The 16,151-nt window shown below is 40.3% G+C and overlaps 1 protein-coding gene across 1 annotated transcript in view; it reads right to left on the reverse strand.

Annotated features, from left to right (window-relative positions):
- Window positions 1-1,214: 1,214 nt before the first annotated feature.
- The window catches only part of SNRK (SNF related kinase), a 67,988-nt gene continuing 53,051 nt past the window's right edge, over window positions 1,215-16,151 (reverse strand). Inside the window, exons 3-6 of the mRNA XM_075587057.1 lie at window positions 11,142-11,283; window positions 10,005-10,217; window positions 9,619-9,753; window positions 1,215-7,493 (exon numbers count right to left, since the gene is read on the reverse strand). Of these exons, the coding sequence (XP_075443172.1) occupies window positions 6,278-7,493; window positions 9,619-9,753; window positions 10,005-10,217; window positions 11,142-11,283 (1,706 nt within the window). The 3' untranslated portion in view covers window positions 1,215-6,277. The remainder of the gene's footprint in view (window positions 7,494-9,618; window positions 9,754-10,004; window positions 10,218-11,141; window positions 11,284-16,151) is intronic.

The following is a 16,151-nucleotide window of genomic DNA, read 5'->3' on the forward strand; positions in this document are numbered from 1 at the left end:
GAAGCTGTGTACCGTTGGTAACTGTATCCTCCACGAGGCTGCCACAAGTCAATTGTATGCTGTTTAGCTATTATGTGCCGTGTGCATCCTTTGTATATATATAGCTTTGACGACTTTGTAGTCTTACACCACTGCGGATCCTATTGTAATTGAATCTGCTATATACACTATCTTGCGCTGCATCATACACTGAGAGGTTTTTTGATATAGCCAGCATTCTGTGTTATGGTTTACTCTATATAGTCATGTGTGCATTGTTATCCTAGCACCAGTATATTCACCATATCACAGTATATATTGCATGAATAGGCTATACCTCCCTGTGAATAGATAACTATTATACAACAGGTGTGTTGATATCATCAATATGAGTTATTGCAATGCTGAGCATTGATTGTCATACTTACCAACGCAGTCATAACAATGTTAGTCATCACTACACTATACAGAGTACTTTACTGTACACGCCAATGTTTTATCCTATTTGTAGTGAGACATTGATGCATCCATCTAGGTCTGTCACTACCATAATATTCCATTTCCAGTATTGTATATTATTATAGCAGGCTGGTTCCACGTTTTACAATCTTCGGTTGGTTTGATCGGTATGCTGTGCTAGTGACTACATTCTATATCAGCACGAGCAGAACACACTACTGTACAGCTACATATTGCAGAGGCACCCTTGAGGTTCACTTACCCCATCATATGATAGGTGTCTTTAGGTGGTAGAAAATTGGACACATATCCTCCAATCTTGGTAGTCAGCCCTGATTTGGCAATACACATTTAGCTCAACTCTACCACCCCTGCCTCGTTCCCACCCTATATATGTTTATTAAATCACACACTATCTAATTTTAGAATTTCATGTATGTAGACTTTATTTTAGTTGTATACCCAATAAAATGTTACGGTTTAATAGCCCCGGAGTGCATCTATCAATGAGCTTCTAGTTAGAGAGATGGTGATAACAAACCTTTCCCTCTAATTTCTGATATACATTTCATTAGCTCATCTGATGCACCCAGTGCCAATCTAGGCACTTGTGGGCGCAATTCATATTTACTTATTACTTGAATTACAACTAGTGAGCAGTACATGTTTGTGTGTGTGTGTGTATATATATTAGTGTTCTTTGAGGATATGAGAATTGAAATTCAATTGTGAATATGTATAGAACATTGCTTAGAAAGAACCACATCTTTGCTACATAAGGTGAATGTACAACTTTTATTAAAATGGTGATTTTGGTCAGTCATGGAAGCTCACTGATGCAGCTACGAAGGTGTTACTTGATGCTTAACCGGTCCACAAGCGGCAAAAACACAAACATTGTTCTTACTGCTACCCAAATTACTTCATGTTCAACAAAATATTCCAGTGAATAATCAATACTTACATTTCTACACTGTACATATAGGAACATGTAGCATCACTTATGGGAGACTGTAAAAAGCAGATTACAAATTCATTTACAACAGCAGGTTAAGTATTCAGCAAGTCAAGTAAACCACCAAGTTAACTGTACATAAATTGTCCCCATCATTCAACTCACTCATTCTTAAGATATGCTTTTTTTCTTTGAACTATATTAACAGTCTTCAGGAGCAGCTGTACCATTTCATATTCCCATACCTGCAGTTTGTATTCCAGCTGCAGAGCAAGAACGTCCGTAAATCATACCCATCAATATCATCGGCCACATACCCTGTATCTGTTTTGCCATACTGCAGTGGCTTGCACTCAAAGCATTCAAAAGGTGCGTTACCATTTTCGACTCATCCCCTAAAAATGTATATGCTGCAAAAGGAATAAATATCAAGTATGAGTGTATACTTCCAACAGGTTAAAGAACCATCTATATAACCCATCTGCAATGCGTTGCTGGGTCTTTCAACACGGGGTTAAAAGTACGAAGCAAGAGACAGTGACAATGGTATGTAATTCACTTAATTGTGCCTGCTTCCTGCCGGACATCCTGATGTTTGGTCCTATGTAAATGCCCATGTTTTAGGTTCCAGGGAATTTCACAAGGCGAGAATAAAAACGGTTGCTTTAAATTGTACTTTACGTGTAGAGGGCAGGGTAGAAATACCACGATACACTCAGCATCATTATCATAATGCACCATATTCATTTTTGAGGGTCAGGGAGAGGTTAATTTGTTTTACCTCTACCAGACAAGCAATGTCTCCTTCAAGGGTCTAAACAGCCATTAATTTCAAAACCAATTGTCTGATCGTAAAATCAGAAAGCACTTCATCTGTTGCCTAACAATTACTGATGGACAGCAATTGTCCAGGAAACAAAAACCCTGTTCTTTGTAGATTTTATTTTATAAGGCTCAGAGGATTGGCAATGAAATGTTAAAATACGAAACATTGAAATGTTCCATTATTCTCACCCTCCCCAGAAAGCGAATACATTAAAATGCGTTTGAGGACTGTTACAATCAGGAAACAAAGAGGAGCACAAACTGACCAACATCTGTCCAACAGGGGATTGTTATACTATGCCTCCAAGGACATGAAATGATCAACACCCTTCTAAGGCTGAGTCCATGGTTTGGGAGAACGCGCGGAGGCGTCCGCACGGGGCACGATCAGACAGCCTTAAGGCAGTGATCGCGCACATAGACCATGAGGGTGCACGTGGGCGGAGGCAGGAGGGGGCGCGCGTTGTGCAAGAAATCAGTTGAAACCGATTCCTGGCACGACACGACACGCGGGTCACGTGAGCAGTTTACTCAATGAGGGCAAACCAGCTCCGTGACGCTCGTAGGAACACCCTCCACGGCCCATCGACCATGGCCAGGGAAAGCACCCGCTTTCCCACAGCCTCCGCACGCCTCCGCGCAGGCACCATGGCAGGGGCCTTAGTCTATGCTTCTAAGCTAGAAGTGAGCCTCTGTGCTGGCACGTATGTTTTTTTTTTTAATGATTTAATAACAATCCCGAAATACACTACAGTATTGCTGGTTTGGGAACTTGTTTGCCAGATAAAAACAATGCGTTTTTAAACTCACAACCCTTTATATAGGTGATGGACATTTATCTTCCTCTTTAAAAGGTGTAGTCCCGCCTTGGGACATGCATAGATGGGAAATATATATCTATTTTTTTTTTTTTTCCTACTGAATAGGTTTAAGGCACCCATGGTTTCTGAAGGTGTTTTCCCTTCAGCATCTCGTCCAACGCGCAATGTCAGAAGAAGCGTAACAATGCACGCTCGCCATTAACAAGTTACCCCTGGGTGCATTACAGCAACGTGCGAGAGATGGCGTGAAGACCGTCGCATTTCAGAGCCACAATTTGAATTTAGAAAGAAAAATAATATGAAGGTGCTGAGAAATTAAGGGCTATCAACATGTGGAAAATAGTAGAATGGAAAGGTTTTATTGGTAATCATATAGTTTTAGGGATTAGGCAGGTCTACACCTTTAAGAGGTAATGATACACAAAATAGATTTACTTTTGAAATAATACAAATGTATTTCGTTAGTGACGAGATCAGATTTCTTTGTTCCACAACTTCTTTTTTCCCTCCCAAAAAATGTTTTGACCTAAAAACACCGGCAAAAGTTTAGTTTCTATGCTACTTCACCAACCCTTGTACACACGGTTGATTTTAATCAGTATATGTATAGACACTAATTATTTAACACAATCTCAGCTTAGTGCTATCCTTACACCTATAAGATTTTCAGATCTTCAGATACATAACATTGCCAGTTACATCATATACAGAAAAATACAAGACTATAATTGTTTTTTCCACAATATTTAATTTGTACACTAATGTAACTATATGCGTCTGAAGACAAGGTATGAGGGTACAAGAAAGGTTTAGAGCACGTTAATAGTTTGGTCCAATATTATCTTAATGTAGTGGTTATTTTCTCCCTTCCATTTATAGAACAAATGAACACGACATACGTCACATGCACAATCATCCACATATGGGCAACAGATTAACATCTGTATACCCAGCTTCAACCAAATGATACCTATCTAATAAGGCTATTATAATACATCTATATGCAGCATAAATTGTCAACAGCCATTCTTAATTGAGCACCGTATATACATATGTATATATAAACAGTTTGAAACAGCAGACACATGGGAATAATTAAAAAGTGCCATTCCAAGGCTGCACATCATAAAAGTATTTACAAAGCTTGGAAAAAACAGCTGCAACATAATTTATTGCCAATGCCCCATAGGAAAAGAAAATGCTCATATTGTACATTACAGGTTAAAAGTTCATCATCATGAATGTTACATCTCCTCTGTTCATTTACAAAATCCCTGCTTAAGGATTCAAAGCAAAACCTATTCTATGGCTTCACTGTGCCTCTGATGATATTGCCTTAAATTAATAAATACGGAGCTGTGAAAAAAAACAAAATAATGCTAAAAAGGTCTAAAATAAATGTGTTTATGAACGCTTAATATTAAATATAGCTGTACAATTGTCAGTCGACTACGTTGATCATGGACTAAACAGGAAAACAACACATAGTAATAGAAGAAAGCTGAAAAGAGACGTAGTTTGGGAGAACCAGTGTGTTAACTACGCAATTCCTTTCCAAGTTGCAGTTCTTTGGTAGTTTCTCCTTTAAACCTAATGTATGACTTGTCTGACCCATGTTGTCATAATAAACAGTGTAAATTTCTACCATGCCTCTGAAACTTGCAGGGTTGCTACATTTCATCCAATCCATGCTCGATTTACTGATGTGAGCAACAAATCAGGGACTACTGGGTAAAGAGCACAAGAACACATTCATGGCCTGCTCATATTCAGGAATAATTCTGTTATCCATTTTATTAGGCACATCCGAGCGCTACAAAAACCACTAAGTGGCCAAGTGATCATTGGAGAAAGTTCAAAGCATGAAATGTTTTCCTTTTGGTCAGACTTGTACACTGAGTAGATATATTACAGCTTATTTCTTAAACTCTCAGCAGTATAAAAAGATAAAAAATAATGATGTGCAATGATTAGGTCACATGAGCATTGCTGCATTAGGAATCATTCCAGAAAAAAAATAAAACCCCAGGAAATAAGTTGGAATGCAAGCCTGACTTGTCTAGCTAGCTATAAGACACATTAGACACCCACAATGCAAATATGTATACTTTGCCTCTGAAATCTATACATTATGCATTGCTGTGTTACAAGCAATTCAAAAATAGGTCTAATTCCCTTTAACATAATATAGGATAAATGCTTTTTAAGCAAGTCTATTTTTTGTTTTGCTTTTTAAGAATCCGCAATCTGAAGGAAATATTTTAATCCCTTCCTTAAAATATATATATAATAAATATATATCAATATAAGAAAATATTAAGAGCCTGGCCATTATACATTAAAATACTGCAAGCAAAGGATTCTGGGACTGGCAATGTAAGCAACCACATGGAAGTGATTAAACCTTTAATTTCTTGAACCGCTTTCAGGTTTCTGTAGGACCGAGCTCGGACAGCTTAACTATAGGAACTGAACTGCAGTCAAAAATCACCAGCAGACAAAGCTTTGTCCCATGGGTTCATCAGTTCAGGAAGGCCCAGGAAAATGTAAAAAAAAAAAAAAAAGTCTGTTGTACTGTAGAATAGAAAAAGTTTGCTTTAATATTTTCAGTCCAGATTACTATGTTTTGGATTGATTCTGGACAGGTTCCAAATGTTAGATTGTTTAAGACAGATGTGGGACACTATTTGGAACACTGAATTTCAGTGCATCTTTACTTTGTGCAAGCCTTGGAATTTCTGAAAGCTTCTTCAGGAGTTTTAAACATCAAAACATTATTGCTTTGGTTCTACCTCAGACACACAGAAGTGTACCACAATCACAGAAATTAGGGCTGGAATTAACACATCATAAGAAAACCAAAACGCTTTCTTAGCTTAAGTGCTGAACTTGAGACTTCTAAGTGCTCCACACACAGTATGCTCTAGATTACACTCAGTTTGAATCCAGATTTTTCCTTTTTCTATTAAAATACGTGGAATTTAGACGATAAAAATATTCTAAACCAGCTGCAAAGTAAGGATGTATCAGCTAGCAGCATGCACAAATACAGTGCACAGCCATTCTACCTAGCAAACATAAAATGGTAATAAATAACGGCCAATAAAGCCTATCTAAAAAAAACCTAAACAAAACAAAAACAACATTAAGACAACAAAATGGAATACACAGACAAAAAAAAGTGTTCACAGCCATGAACAAAGAACATTGCTAAGTTGCTTAGTGTGTCAAGCAACTGTTAAATTACATGACAACAACTGGTCTGACTAGCGGTACATAGAAGTCCCTCCTTGGGATTCCGTTGGATATTCACAGATATTGTTTTTTCACAAAGAGGTAGCTGTAATACATTATTTACAAAGTTCTTGCTCTTTAGGAGTTCTAGTTCATTAGCAGTGTCTGACATTTGGTCAGAGAATAATTTTATGCCACCTGTGGGCACCGCTTTACTGGCACTACCATTAGAGCTGATGCACATCTTCCAGCTGGACTTCTCCTGGACCTTGACGCTGGAAAAGGTCAGATTATTCTGTGGGTCGATTATGTACTTCGCTCCATTATGCAGTTGAGAGCCCAAGCATAGGCTCATTAGTTTCAGACTCTCTACCAGTTCTCCCGCACTTCTTGGCGATTGCTGCACTGAATTTCCAGAACCAGCACAGTTGCGTGTGGACCCAGATGTGTTGTTGGTGTTACCACTTGATGTGTTGGAGGGGCTGCCGCCTCCTTTGTTATCGCTGGGGCTTGTTTTGTCAACACCAGCACTTCCATTGCTTGGTTTACTTTGCCCACCACCATCACCTTGGTTTCCAGGTGGACCTTCACTGCTGTCTCGTCTATGCCAGGAATAAGTAAACCCGCTATCTTTATCCAGCCTTCGTCTGCTTTCAGAGTCATCGTCGCTAGTTTCTGAGCTGCTGCAGCTTGATCCTCGGCCTTGGCTTTTCCTTCGGTGGTATCTCTTGTGCACGGTACCAGGAGACGCTATGTTCATTTTTAATCGGCTCAACTTTGGGGGAAGATTCTCATCCATGTCAAACTCATCGTCCGACTCCCCTTCCTCGAAGATCTGGTTTAGCACTGGTGCACTCTTCCTAGAAGTGAGGCGATTTGTAACAGAGGGCTTGCGTCGTAAGACAACTTGTGTAGAGAGTGGAATAGGCTTCTTTTCTTCTTCGTCTTCCTCTTCGTCTTCCTCCACCCTAAAGAGACACTTCCTTCCACTGGTTGTTGGCTTCAGGCTCACAGGTGGCAGTCCTGAAACTGCTGGGACAGAGAAATCAGGGACGTCTTCTCTCTTCAACGGCTCCACTAGACCTTTATTTCTATGTCCGTTAAGCACATTCTCTGCAGTGCGAGCTGGTGAAGGTGGAACAGTCACATGGGTTATTGGAGGAGTTCTCAAATCATCATCCAAGTCCTGAGGCACATCAAGTTTTGTTGGCCATGACTGCCTGCACAGGTGAAAACACATGTAAAGACAGATTAGGAAATTGGTAAACTAAATGCATTTTATTTTTAATTCAATTTAACACATACATTCATACACATGCAGATTACACACAAGATTAAGCTTGAACAGTTGGTAGTCCTTGCACTTAAACGCCGTCACTTCCTGTTGCTAATTAACACAGATAATTGGCAAGGAGCTACATATTTGTACTACAAACATTTAGGTTTTTACAATAAGCCATAAAGAAAAAATATATTCTGCTTGCTAATATAGTTCAAACTGTAAAGATGACTAACAAGTACAACTGTTGCGATTAAAAAAAAAAAAAAAAAGTAATTTCACATAGAACACAGTTTTCCCCAAAGTTGGAGAGAGAAATCTGTAGGGTATGAAACTGCTGTAAGCTTTATGTTTATACACTTATGCGATATATTAAGAAATGTCATCAATAATAGTCAAAAGTTACCCTTGAGTTTACAACACAAGTTAAAGCAGCAAAACGTGAAATCATATGTTTTTCTTTCACTCAGTTCTGTAGTAATAAATAGTGAATATTCTATTTTAAATATGGGTCAACTTTGGGAAAACCAACTTTTCTTCTGAAAGATGCAGAGAAAACACAAGACATGGTGCACTTACTTAAAGCAGTATAAATATAATTAAAATCACTTCATGATGCCCTTACTACAAGAATAGGTTACAATTACAATTATAAAGCCTAGACAGTTTTATTCGTAATATAAGTGTCTGTCTGTGACATTGGACATTAAATCTATATATGTTTATCTATATATAGATAAAATAGGAATTACACAGTACTCGCACCTAAAAAATAATACAGCTCAACCCCATTATAGCACGATTCACTTATTATGTGGGTTGAGCGTGGCTCTCGATTTAGAACATCCCTAAAAAATTTTTTTGATTTCCCCTCCCCCCAAAGCGCGCGCACGCACGTCACCTGGCCCATGTTGGAGGAGAGTTCTGTTTCATTCATATAAATAATACCTAGTTCCTATTCATCAGAAGAAGACATCATCTGAGCATATCAACTACTGTAAGTGTCAGGGTTTATTCTAAATGTAAGGATATCTGGAACTGGACATCTCACAAGCGGTTGGTTTAGAAGAAGATTTTCTCTGCACTGAATACCATCCTCAGTCTGCGCACAGCAGCGCAGTTACAATGAGGCAGTGATGGGCATAGCGCCGCTAGTCTGCGCATTACGGTAAATCCGAGGACCAGCAGCCAGAGCCGCAGCAGAGCATCCCCAGCACTGGCCCAGAGACATGGAGCGGCCCGAGAGAGCCCGAGCCTCCCGCTCCCCCAGAGACATGGAGCAGCCAGAGAGCAAGTACATGATAGAGAAGGAAGGAGGGAAGGAGCCGGCGGCAGCGGAGGGAGCAGGTGCAGTGGGGGGGAGGTCAGCAGGGACATGAGAGCCGTGCTGATCTCCGCCTTCGGTGGCTAAACAAGCTGAGGTTCGCCCAGAAAGGGATGCCCGAGCCCCAGTAGGGGGAGCTGAAGATCCGGCTGAAAGCCTGGCCCGGTACCCCTTACCAGGGAAAGTGTTGGTGCGCGCGTTCCTCACATGCGCTCTCCAGCGTGTAGAGTCTGATAATTTTACTGATTGCGGCAGGCATTTTGTTTGTTGTTAACGCGATCCCGGTTATAACGCGCCCCCCCCCGGGCATGGCGTTATAATCGGTTTATTTAATCCATCAAATCAACAAAACAGTGAATTTTCAGGCCAACCTAGCCCTTTGTCAAGCTCCAGGCTGGCCTGATACGTTGCCCATGAGGTGATCCTAGACCAAGGGTGGACAACTCAAGTCCTCAAGGGCCACCAAAATGCCAGGTTTTCAGGATATCCCTGCTTCAGTACAGTCGAAGATTGAGCCACTTGTGCTGAAGCTTGGATATCCTTGAAAACATGACCTGTTGGTGGTCCTTGAGGACCGGAGTTGCCCGTCCCTGTCTTAGACCATCCATCGTGCACCCTTGCAAGAGCAGTACACCGTTTGACATTTTGACTATGATATCTATTGAGTACTCCGGCAACAACCTTTTTTCTTTGCATATCTGTATATTCCATGAAGACTTTATTTATTTTTTATTGTTTGTACCTGAACTGAGCCTTGATATTGCTGGGACTGGCAGATCTAGTTTGTATCTCTTTCTCCTGCTTTTCTCGCAGTATCCTCTCTGCCAGTAGGAAGTAAGTAGCGGTAATGTGGTTGTATTTGTTGGTTTCCAAGGCACTGAGAATAACAGGAAATACAATGCTTAATCATTACAACAGCAAAAAAAAAAGAAAGGGAGAAAATATGGGCAATAGTGCAAAGAAGGTTAGGAGAACATACACACAGAAATGCAGGCAATGATGTTCTGTCTGTACCGTTACTTTTTTTATATATATATTACATTGTACTACAATAGTCTAATTTTTTTTTACAATTTTTCTGCTAGTTTGTCAAATAAACCAAAAAGTGTCAAAGAGCAGAAGACGTACTCTACGATGGCATCTCTGTCTGCAATGTCACCCAAGACCATGCGTTGTATTATGCTGTTGTGTTCCTCGTCAGAGAGGTTTTTGTAGGACACAAGAGGGATGTTGTATTTTGTTGCAGGAGATGGGTCTACTCCTTGAAGCCATGGATGGTTTTCAATTTCCTCCAAAGATGCTCTACGTTTAGGGTCTCTCTGCAACATGCGAGTGATGAGACTGGGGGGGAAGAAAGAAAAAAAACCAGTATATAAAAGTTTGTCAACCTCCTGAAAACAATGCAACATTCATGCAGAGACTGGACTGTCCGAGTAATGCCTTTCCATGAGTCAATATCAGATGTTGGCATCCCCTGAAGTCTTGTCTGGTCTAAATAACAGGAAGCTCAGCAAAGACTGAAGCAGAAAGTTAAGAACAATATTTTACAGTATATTACCACAAGTAAAGATGCGAGGGATCTGTGATTTAATATCCTTTTGATGCCAGTCTAATGTAAACATAATTCCTTCAGGAATCACTGTGCTAAAGTATACGAACACCATACATAGATACGACACTGTCGCTATCACAGGTTTTCCCAGTTGCTCCGTTAAAAAAAATAGATATACCGCTTTAACAAATATCAATTTAAGTGCAAAAAAAAAAAAAATTGGTACATTTTCACATTTATCAAAATACAACTAAAGTCTAATACATCTGACCTCCAAAACCTCTCGATACCGACAGGAACATAACTTCACAGAAAAACAGACACACTCTCAATTGAATAAAAATTCTATTGTGTAATACAAAACCATCTGTATTTTTTCATATAAACAAACCTAGAAGCCACATAGGACTCCTCCAGTAATGAGGAAAGCATTTAAGATGCACAGGAAAATTAGCATAAATAGTTACAAGACACTGGCCTTGTTTAATTTGGGCGGTACCGACAGCAAATGTAACCAGATTATTCAAATAAACATTGTTCATCTTCACTATTGTTGTAATGATGTAATTTGTTTGCAAGAACCTTACACCGCCTCGTTTCAATCTTCCAGACAAACCTATTCAAATGTGACTAGGTAATTTGTGACCGACATGCAATACCTTACATTCACCTGACCGTTGCAAGCTAGTGATTTTCCCTTGTGTAGTACTTACTCTTTGCACTCTTTGGATACATGTATTGGCACAGTGTATTTGCAATCCATAATCATAGTTAGGGTTTCACTATCATTTGCTTCCTGGAATGGAGGAGTTCCACACACCAACATAAAGAGAATAACACCAAGGCTCCAAATATCTATAAAAGAGAGAAGAGAATGACCGTCTTAACATCAGTGTCTTTAATCCTATTGTCTATTATACTAATAAATAGCTTCTTCTGTATGAGGGTATCTTCAAAAGATCCTGAAGCGCTGTAATATACAACGATAATGCTTCTGTAAGGCTCCACGAATAATAACCAAAGCCCCATTTCACATTTAAGAAGTGTTTAAAAAGAATGGTCTAATCTGGCACCAATTTTAAGCAGAAGTTAAACTATTGTGATTTTATAAAACACCAAGTCATGTTTATCAGGAAAAACAGGTCGACCTTTCCATTGAACAAAGGAAACTGTTCATGAAGTTTTTTTTATTTTATTTTTTAATCTCCCCTCCCCCCCACCCCGCCGATTTACAGTGGCTCTGCAACCCTACTTAAGAGCGGACATAAAATATCCATGATGCATTAAAAACAAGATGCTAGAGCTCTCATTCCCTTCTCCCCATTCCCCTTGTTTATTGTAGAAGCATTAAAAACAACCCAGATCTAGGCTTTACTTTCACACTGAGAAATAATCCCAGAATTTCCACGAATAACTGTCACGCCTCTCATTTTCGCCGGGAGGATTCTCACACTTTTCCTATTGGTAGTGAAATAGTATTTGGCAGCACATACGGACCGTGGCCTATTACAAAAGCCCCATCTGTCCATTCAGTGCCTATTTCACAATGGTCAAGTATTTCTTCAAACCAGGAGTGCCAAGGACATGGAAAGCAAAATAACTTTTGGGCTTTATTCTTTTATAATTGCTTTCCGTTTATCCCCCCCAAATACGCACATTTGAACGTAACCCTTTCGTTGACAAAGGGGCCAGCAACGCATTGTTCAGCAACGCATCGCTAGAGGGGCTAATCTAACATACACCAGTAACCATTTTCTTCTTAATATTTGTGGGCACTCTGTGATTTTACAGGACAGTTGCTCAATGGTAAGAAAAAAAATATTTTTTAATTCACCATTGTCCCATCAAGCATTTCTATATAGGGCTTCAATACCAGCAAAAACAGGCCCAAATGCCTCAAGGTTCGAGACCTAAATGTCAAATTTATCCAACACCCACCCCACATAAAATAATCCGGCGCAAGATTCAACAGGAGCATCTTGGTACCTATTGGGTTAGCATAAGTCATTATATTGAGCATTTTCCTTGTTATCCGAGGCCTGTTTCTCATTAATAAATGTATCAATGCTCAAATCGATCGATTTTGAAAGAATCAGCTTCAGCGTTTGCCAATATTTTATTGTGCATCTTACAATCTCAGTTTAAGAGGGATATTGGTCAATAACTATCACATCTCGTAGCATCTTTTTGGATTACCAATATATGAGCTTTGCTTGACTTAGTGACTTAGAAAACATAATACATTTCCCCCCTCCCCCCCCTCACAGATGCACAGAAACATTTGCCAATTATGTCTCAAAAAAGGGGGGGAAATAAATTCCTTTTCGACTCCAGTAATGGCAATCAGATTTCCCCCCTGGATCAACATCCATACAATTTTTAGCATATACCAGTATACTGTAGCTTTCCTTTATAAAAAATAGATCTGCCACGAGAGTCTCCCATGTACAGGTAGTCCTCATTATCCAATGTTTCACTTTACAACGAATGGCATCTCCAACGCTTTACAATGCAACCCTAAGGGCCGTTTTTCGACGCCAGAATGCGCTATCCAACGCCTGAATGCGTTATCCAACGCTCACCGCCACTGATTAACATGGGACCCACTTTACAACGTTTTCACTATCCAACGCTACTTCCAGAACGGATTCCGTTGGATAACTAAGGACTGTCTGTGTAATAAAGTCCACGTTAGCTATCCTTATTGTAAACACCTTTATTTGGAGAAAATTAGATTTCACCAGCAGCAACCTGAAGGGATGAGCCCTTGTAGTTTGCATGGTTGGGATGAAAAGTTCCTTAAAAAAGTTATTTGTATTGACCTTGAATAGATTTGTAAATCGTGGTAAGGAAACATGCAATTTGACAGCATACCAGAACAACTTGGCCCACCTAATATGCCCATTTTACAATCTGTTACCAAACCTCAGACCCTTTTGGATCCTTCACATTCTTTTAGATTTAGGATAGCCAGGTGTCTATCTCAAGGATTGTCCACCACCCTTTCCCTGAGCAGGTCACACCCTGCAGCTTCAGAGCATGACCTATTGTTCTAGCACTACTTCATCCCGCCCACCCCTCCCTCCCCCAATATACATCTATATTTTTTTTAAGTTGCAGTCATATACACTCACCCTTCTCACCTCTAATCTTTACATGGTGAGATCCTTTATTCTTTCCTGATACAGTTTATGATGTAGACCATGCACCATTTTAGTAGCCCTTCTTTGTACAAGCTATAACCTAAGTATGTCCTTCTGGAAATATGGATTACAATACTCTTTCTGCCAATACTTCTCCCTAAACAACCCAGCACCCTGTTTTCGTCCCACTGGCTTTGTTACAGTGCTTGCCTATTTTTAACGCTTTGATTGCAGGATTGCACACAGCACCAGAGTGCCACAACCCCTCAAGCACCCACGCCCGCTTCTCGAAAACAATGATGTGATCGCTCAGTCACTGATGGCGCAATGGGAGTACTCTCCCGTTCCACTGCCTCATAAACTGTGTTCTGTGCTCCACAGGGTCGCAGAACGCAATCTTCCCTACAAAAACAAGCTGTACGATAATGGACGTAGCTACTACGTCACAGGGTCCCTGGAGTGCCAGATCTAATGACTTGGTAGTTACTTCTATATGCAACCAAAGGGTTAAGTCTTCTGAAATAATGGCTCACAGGTCCCTTTCCTCCACAACAATAATGTTGTATTCTGCCTTAGAATTTTTGTGATCCATGTGCATGCTTTTGCACTTTGTCATTCAAGTGTAGTTGCCCCACACACTGGCTCATTCCTCTAAAACAGAGTCTAATGTACATAAATCGATTAATTTACCCAACCCGAGCGTCAACCCTTTTGTATATGTCTGCTAGAAAAAACAAACAAAACCATGCCTGCCCCTGCAGACAACAATATCACAAGCACTGGTCCAAGTATAGTCACCTTCCCCTCCTCTAAATGCAATCAATTGATCAAATCTCTTTGTTGTTTTTCCTTTAACCAATGACTTACCCACTCAACCACCTTCAAATCCAATCCCAAGCCTGACAACTTGTTTATCAGCCTATGTGGGACAGTGTCAAAAACCGGACTACAAATCTAGCTAAGCTACAGTACATGCCAACCTACAGATGTAGAAGCCATTATTGCACACTTTAATGCAGGATCCAGCAACATTCAAACTCCATTCCTCCATTCAAACATACCAGGCACAATAATTGTAGAGTAAGTCTAGTATTGCTTCCTTGAAAGTGAGCTTCCTTACTAATAACTTGCAAGATGCCCACTACAAGAAATCCAGGAAAACCTGGTTTCTGTTTGAAGTTGCAAACTGCACGCCGGTCCACATCTGGCATATTACAAGTCTCCTATCTAAGTGATGTCCTCCATTTACACCAATTCATTTATTTATTTCGTTTTGTCCTGCAAGCCTGTAGATCAACCAAGAAAAGCCTTTTTTTCACCTGGTTAAATCAAATGTGCACCAGTCTTTTCTCCAGTATCCTGCTTTGAAGTTGCCTTTGCTCATAAATCAGACCTTATAACCCGTTATTAATCTAATGGCTCTTCTCTGTACTTTTATGGCGTGAGAGAAAATAATGCTTTTTTTGTTTTGTTTTTTTGTGCAGTTCTAAAAATACCGCAAGTGTGTATCTTTGTATGTGTTATTTGTAAAAGTATCTAAGAATGGCCTAGTTTTGGTTTATTGGGGGGGTAATTAAGCCATAAAATAAGAAAAAAAGAGGGATATACACTGCTGCGCTAACCGGAATGATACACTGCACAGAGGGTGAGTGCACAAAACAGTGAGTGACCACACAATTACTCCCAAGCGACACGAAGAGTTGTATATATAAATAGCTGCTATAAAATATATATATAAAACATAACATGCATAAACATACAACAAACGCAACTGGGGAGACAAGAAGGGAGGGGGGGAGGGGAAAAAGGGGAAGAATGGGGGGTGCAATGGGAAAAAGAGGGCCTCTAGAGTTCGGTGAATAAGTCAATGTAAATGAAAAAATGTCCTTTAACTGCTACTGGGCGTCGCTGCCAGTCTCCAGGAAAAAAACCACCTTCCTCTTGACCTGTATTAACGAAAAGAAGACAGCGCGGCTCCCATAGCATAATATTGTAATTTAATGGTTAAAATAAACATGCAAGTGAATCAAGGACACTTACAATGTGCACTAAAATATAAAGCATTAAATAAAGTCTTGTCAGTCACCCGGTCGAGCCTCCGTGAATCTCTGTTGTATGGGGAGTCCAACACGCTCTCCTCGTGGATGCCTGAAGGATGCGCGCGCACCCGTTCTCCCCCTGAATGGGAGTCCAGCGAGAGTATGTATCCTCCAACGTGAGAAGGTATGGACACAGCAGTCAGACTCCCTTCGTGCAGTCCACAATAATAGAGACACAAAAACGGATCGGCAACAGGGCTCCTCACAATTGCACAAATGAAGATGAATAAAGGACAGTGCCAGCTGTTTCCCTACACGTTTTGTCGTATAAAGCAACTTCCTCAGGGGATAAAGCTATACCAACAGTCTGACTGCTGTGTCCATACCTTGTCACGTTGGAGGATACATACTCTCGCGGGACTCCCATTCAGGGGGAGAACGGGTGCGCGCGCATCCTTCAGGCATCCACGAGGAGAGCGTGTTGGACTCCCCATACAACAGAGATTCACGGAGGCTCGACCGGTGACTGACAAGACTTTAT

Source organism: Ascaphus truei, chromosome 2, assembly GCF_040206685.1.
Source record: "Ascaphus truei isolate aAscTru1 chromosome 2, aAscTru1.hap1, whole genome shotgun sequence".
In the NCBI taxonomy this organism is placed as follows: domain Eukaryota; kingdom Metazoa; phylum Chordata; class Amphibia; order Anura; family Ascaphidae; genus Ascaphus; species Ascaphus truei.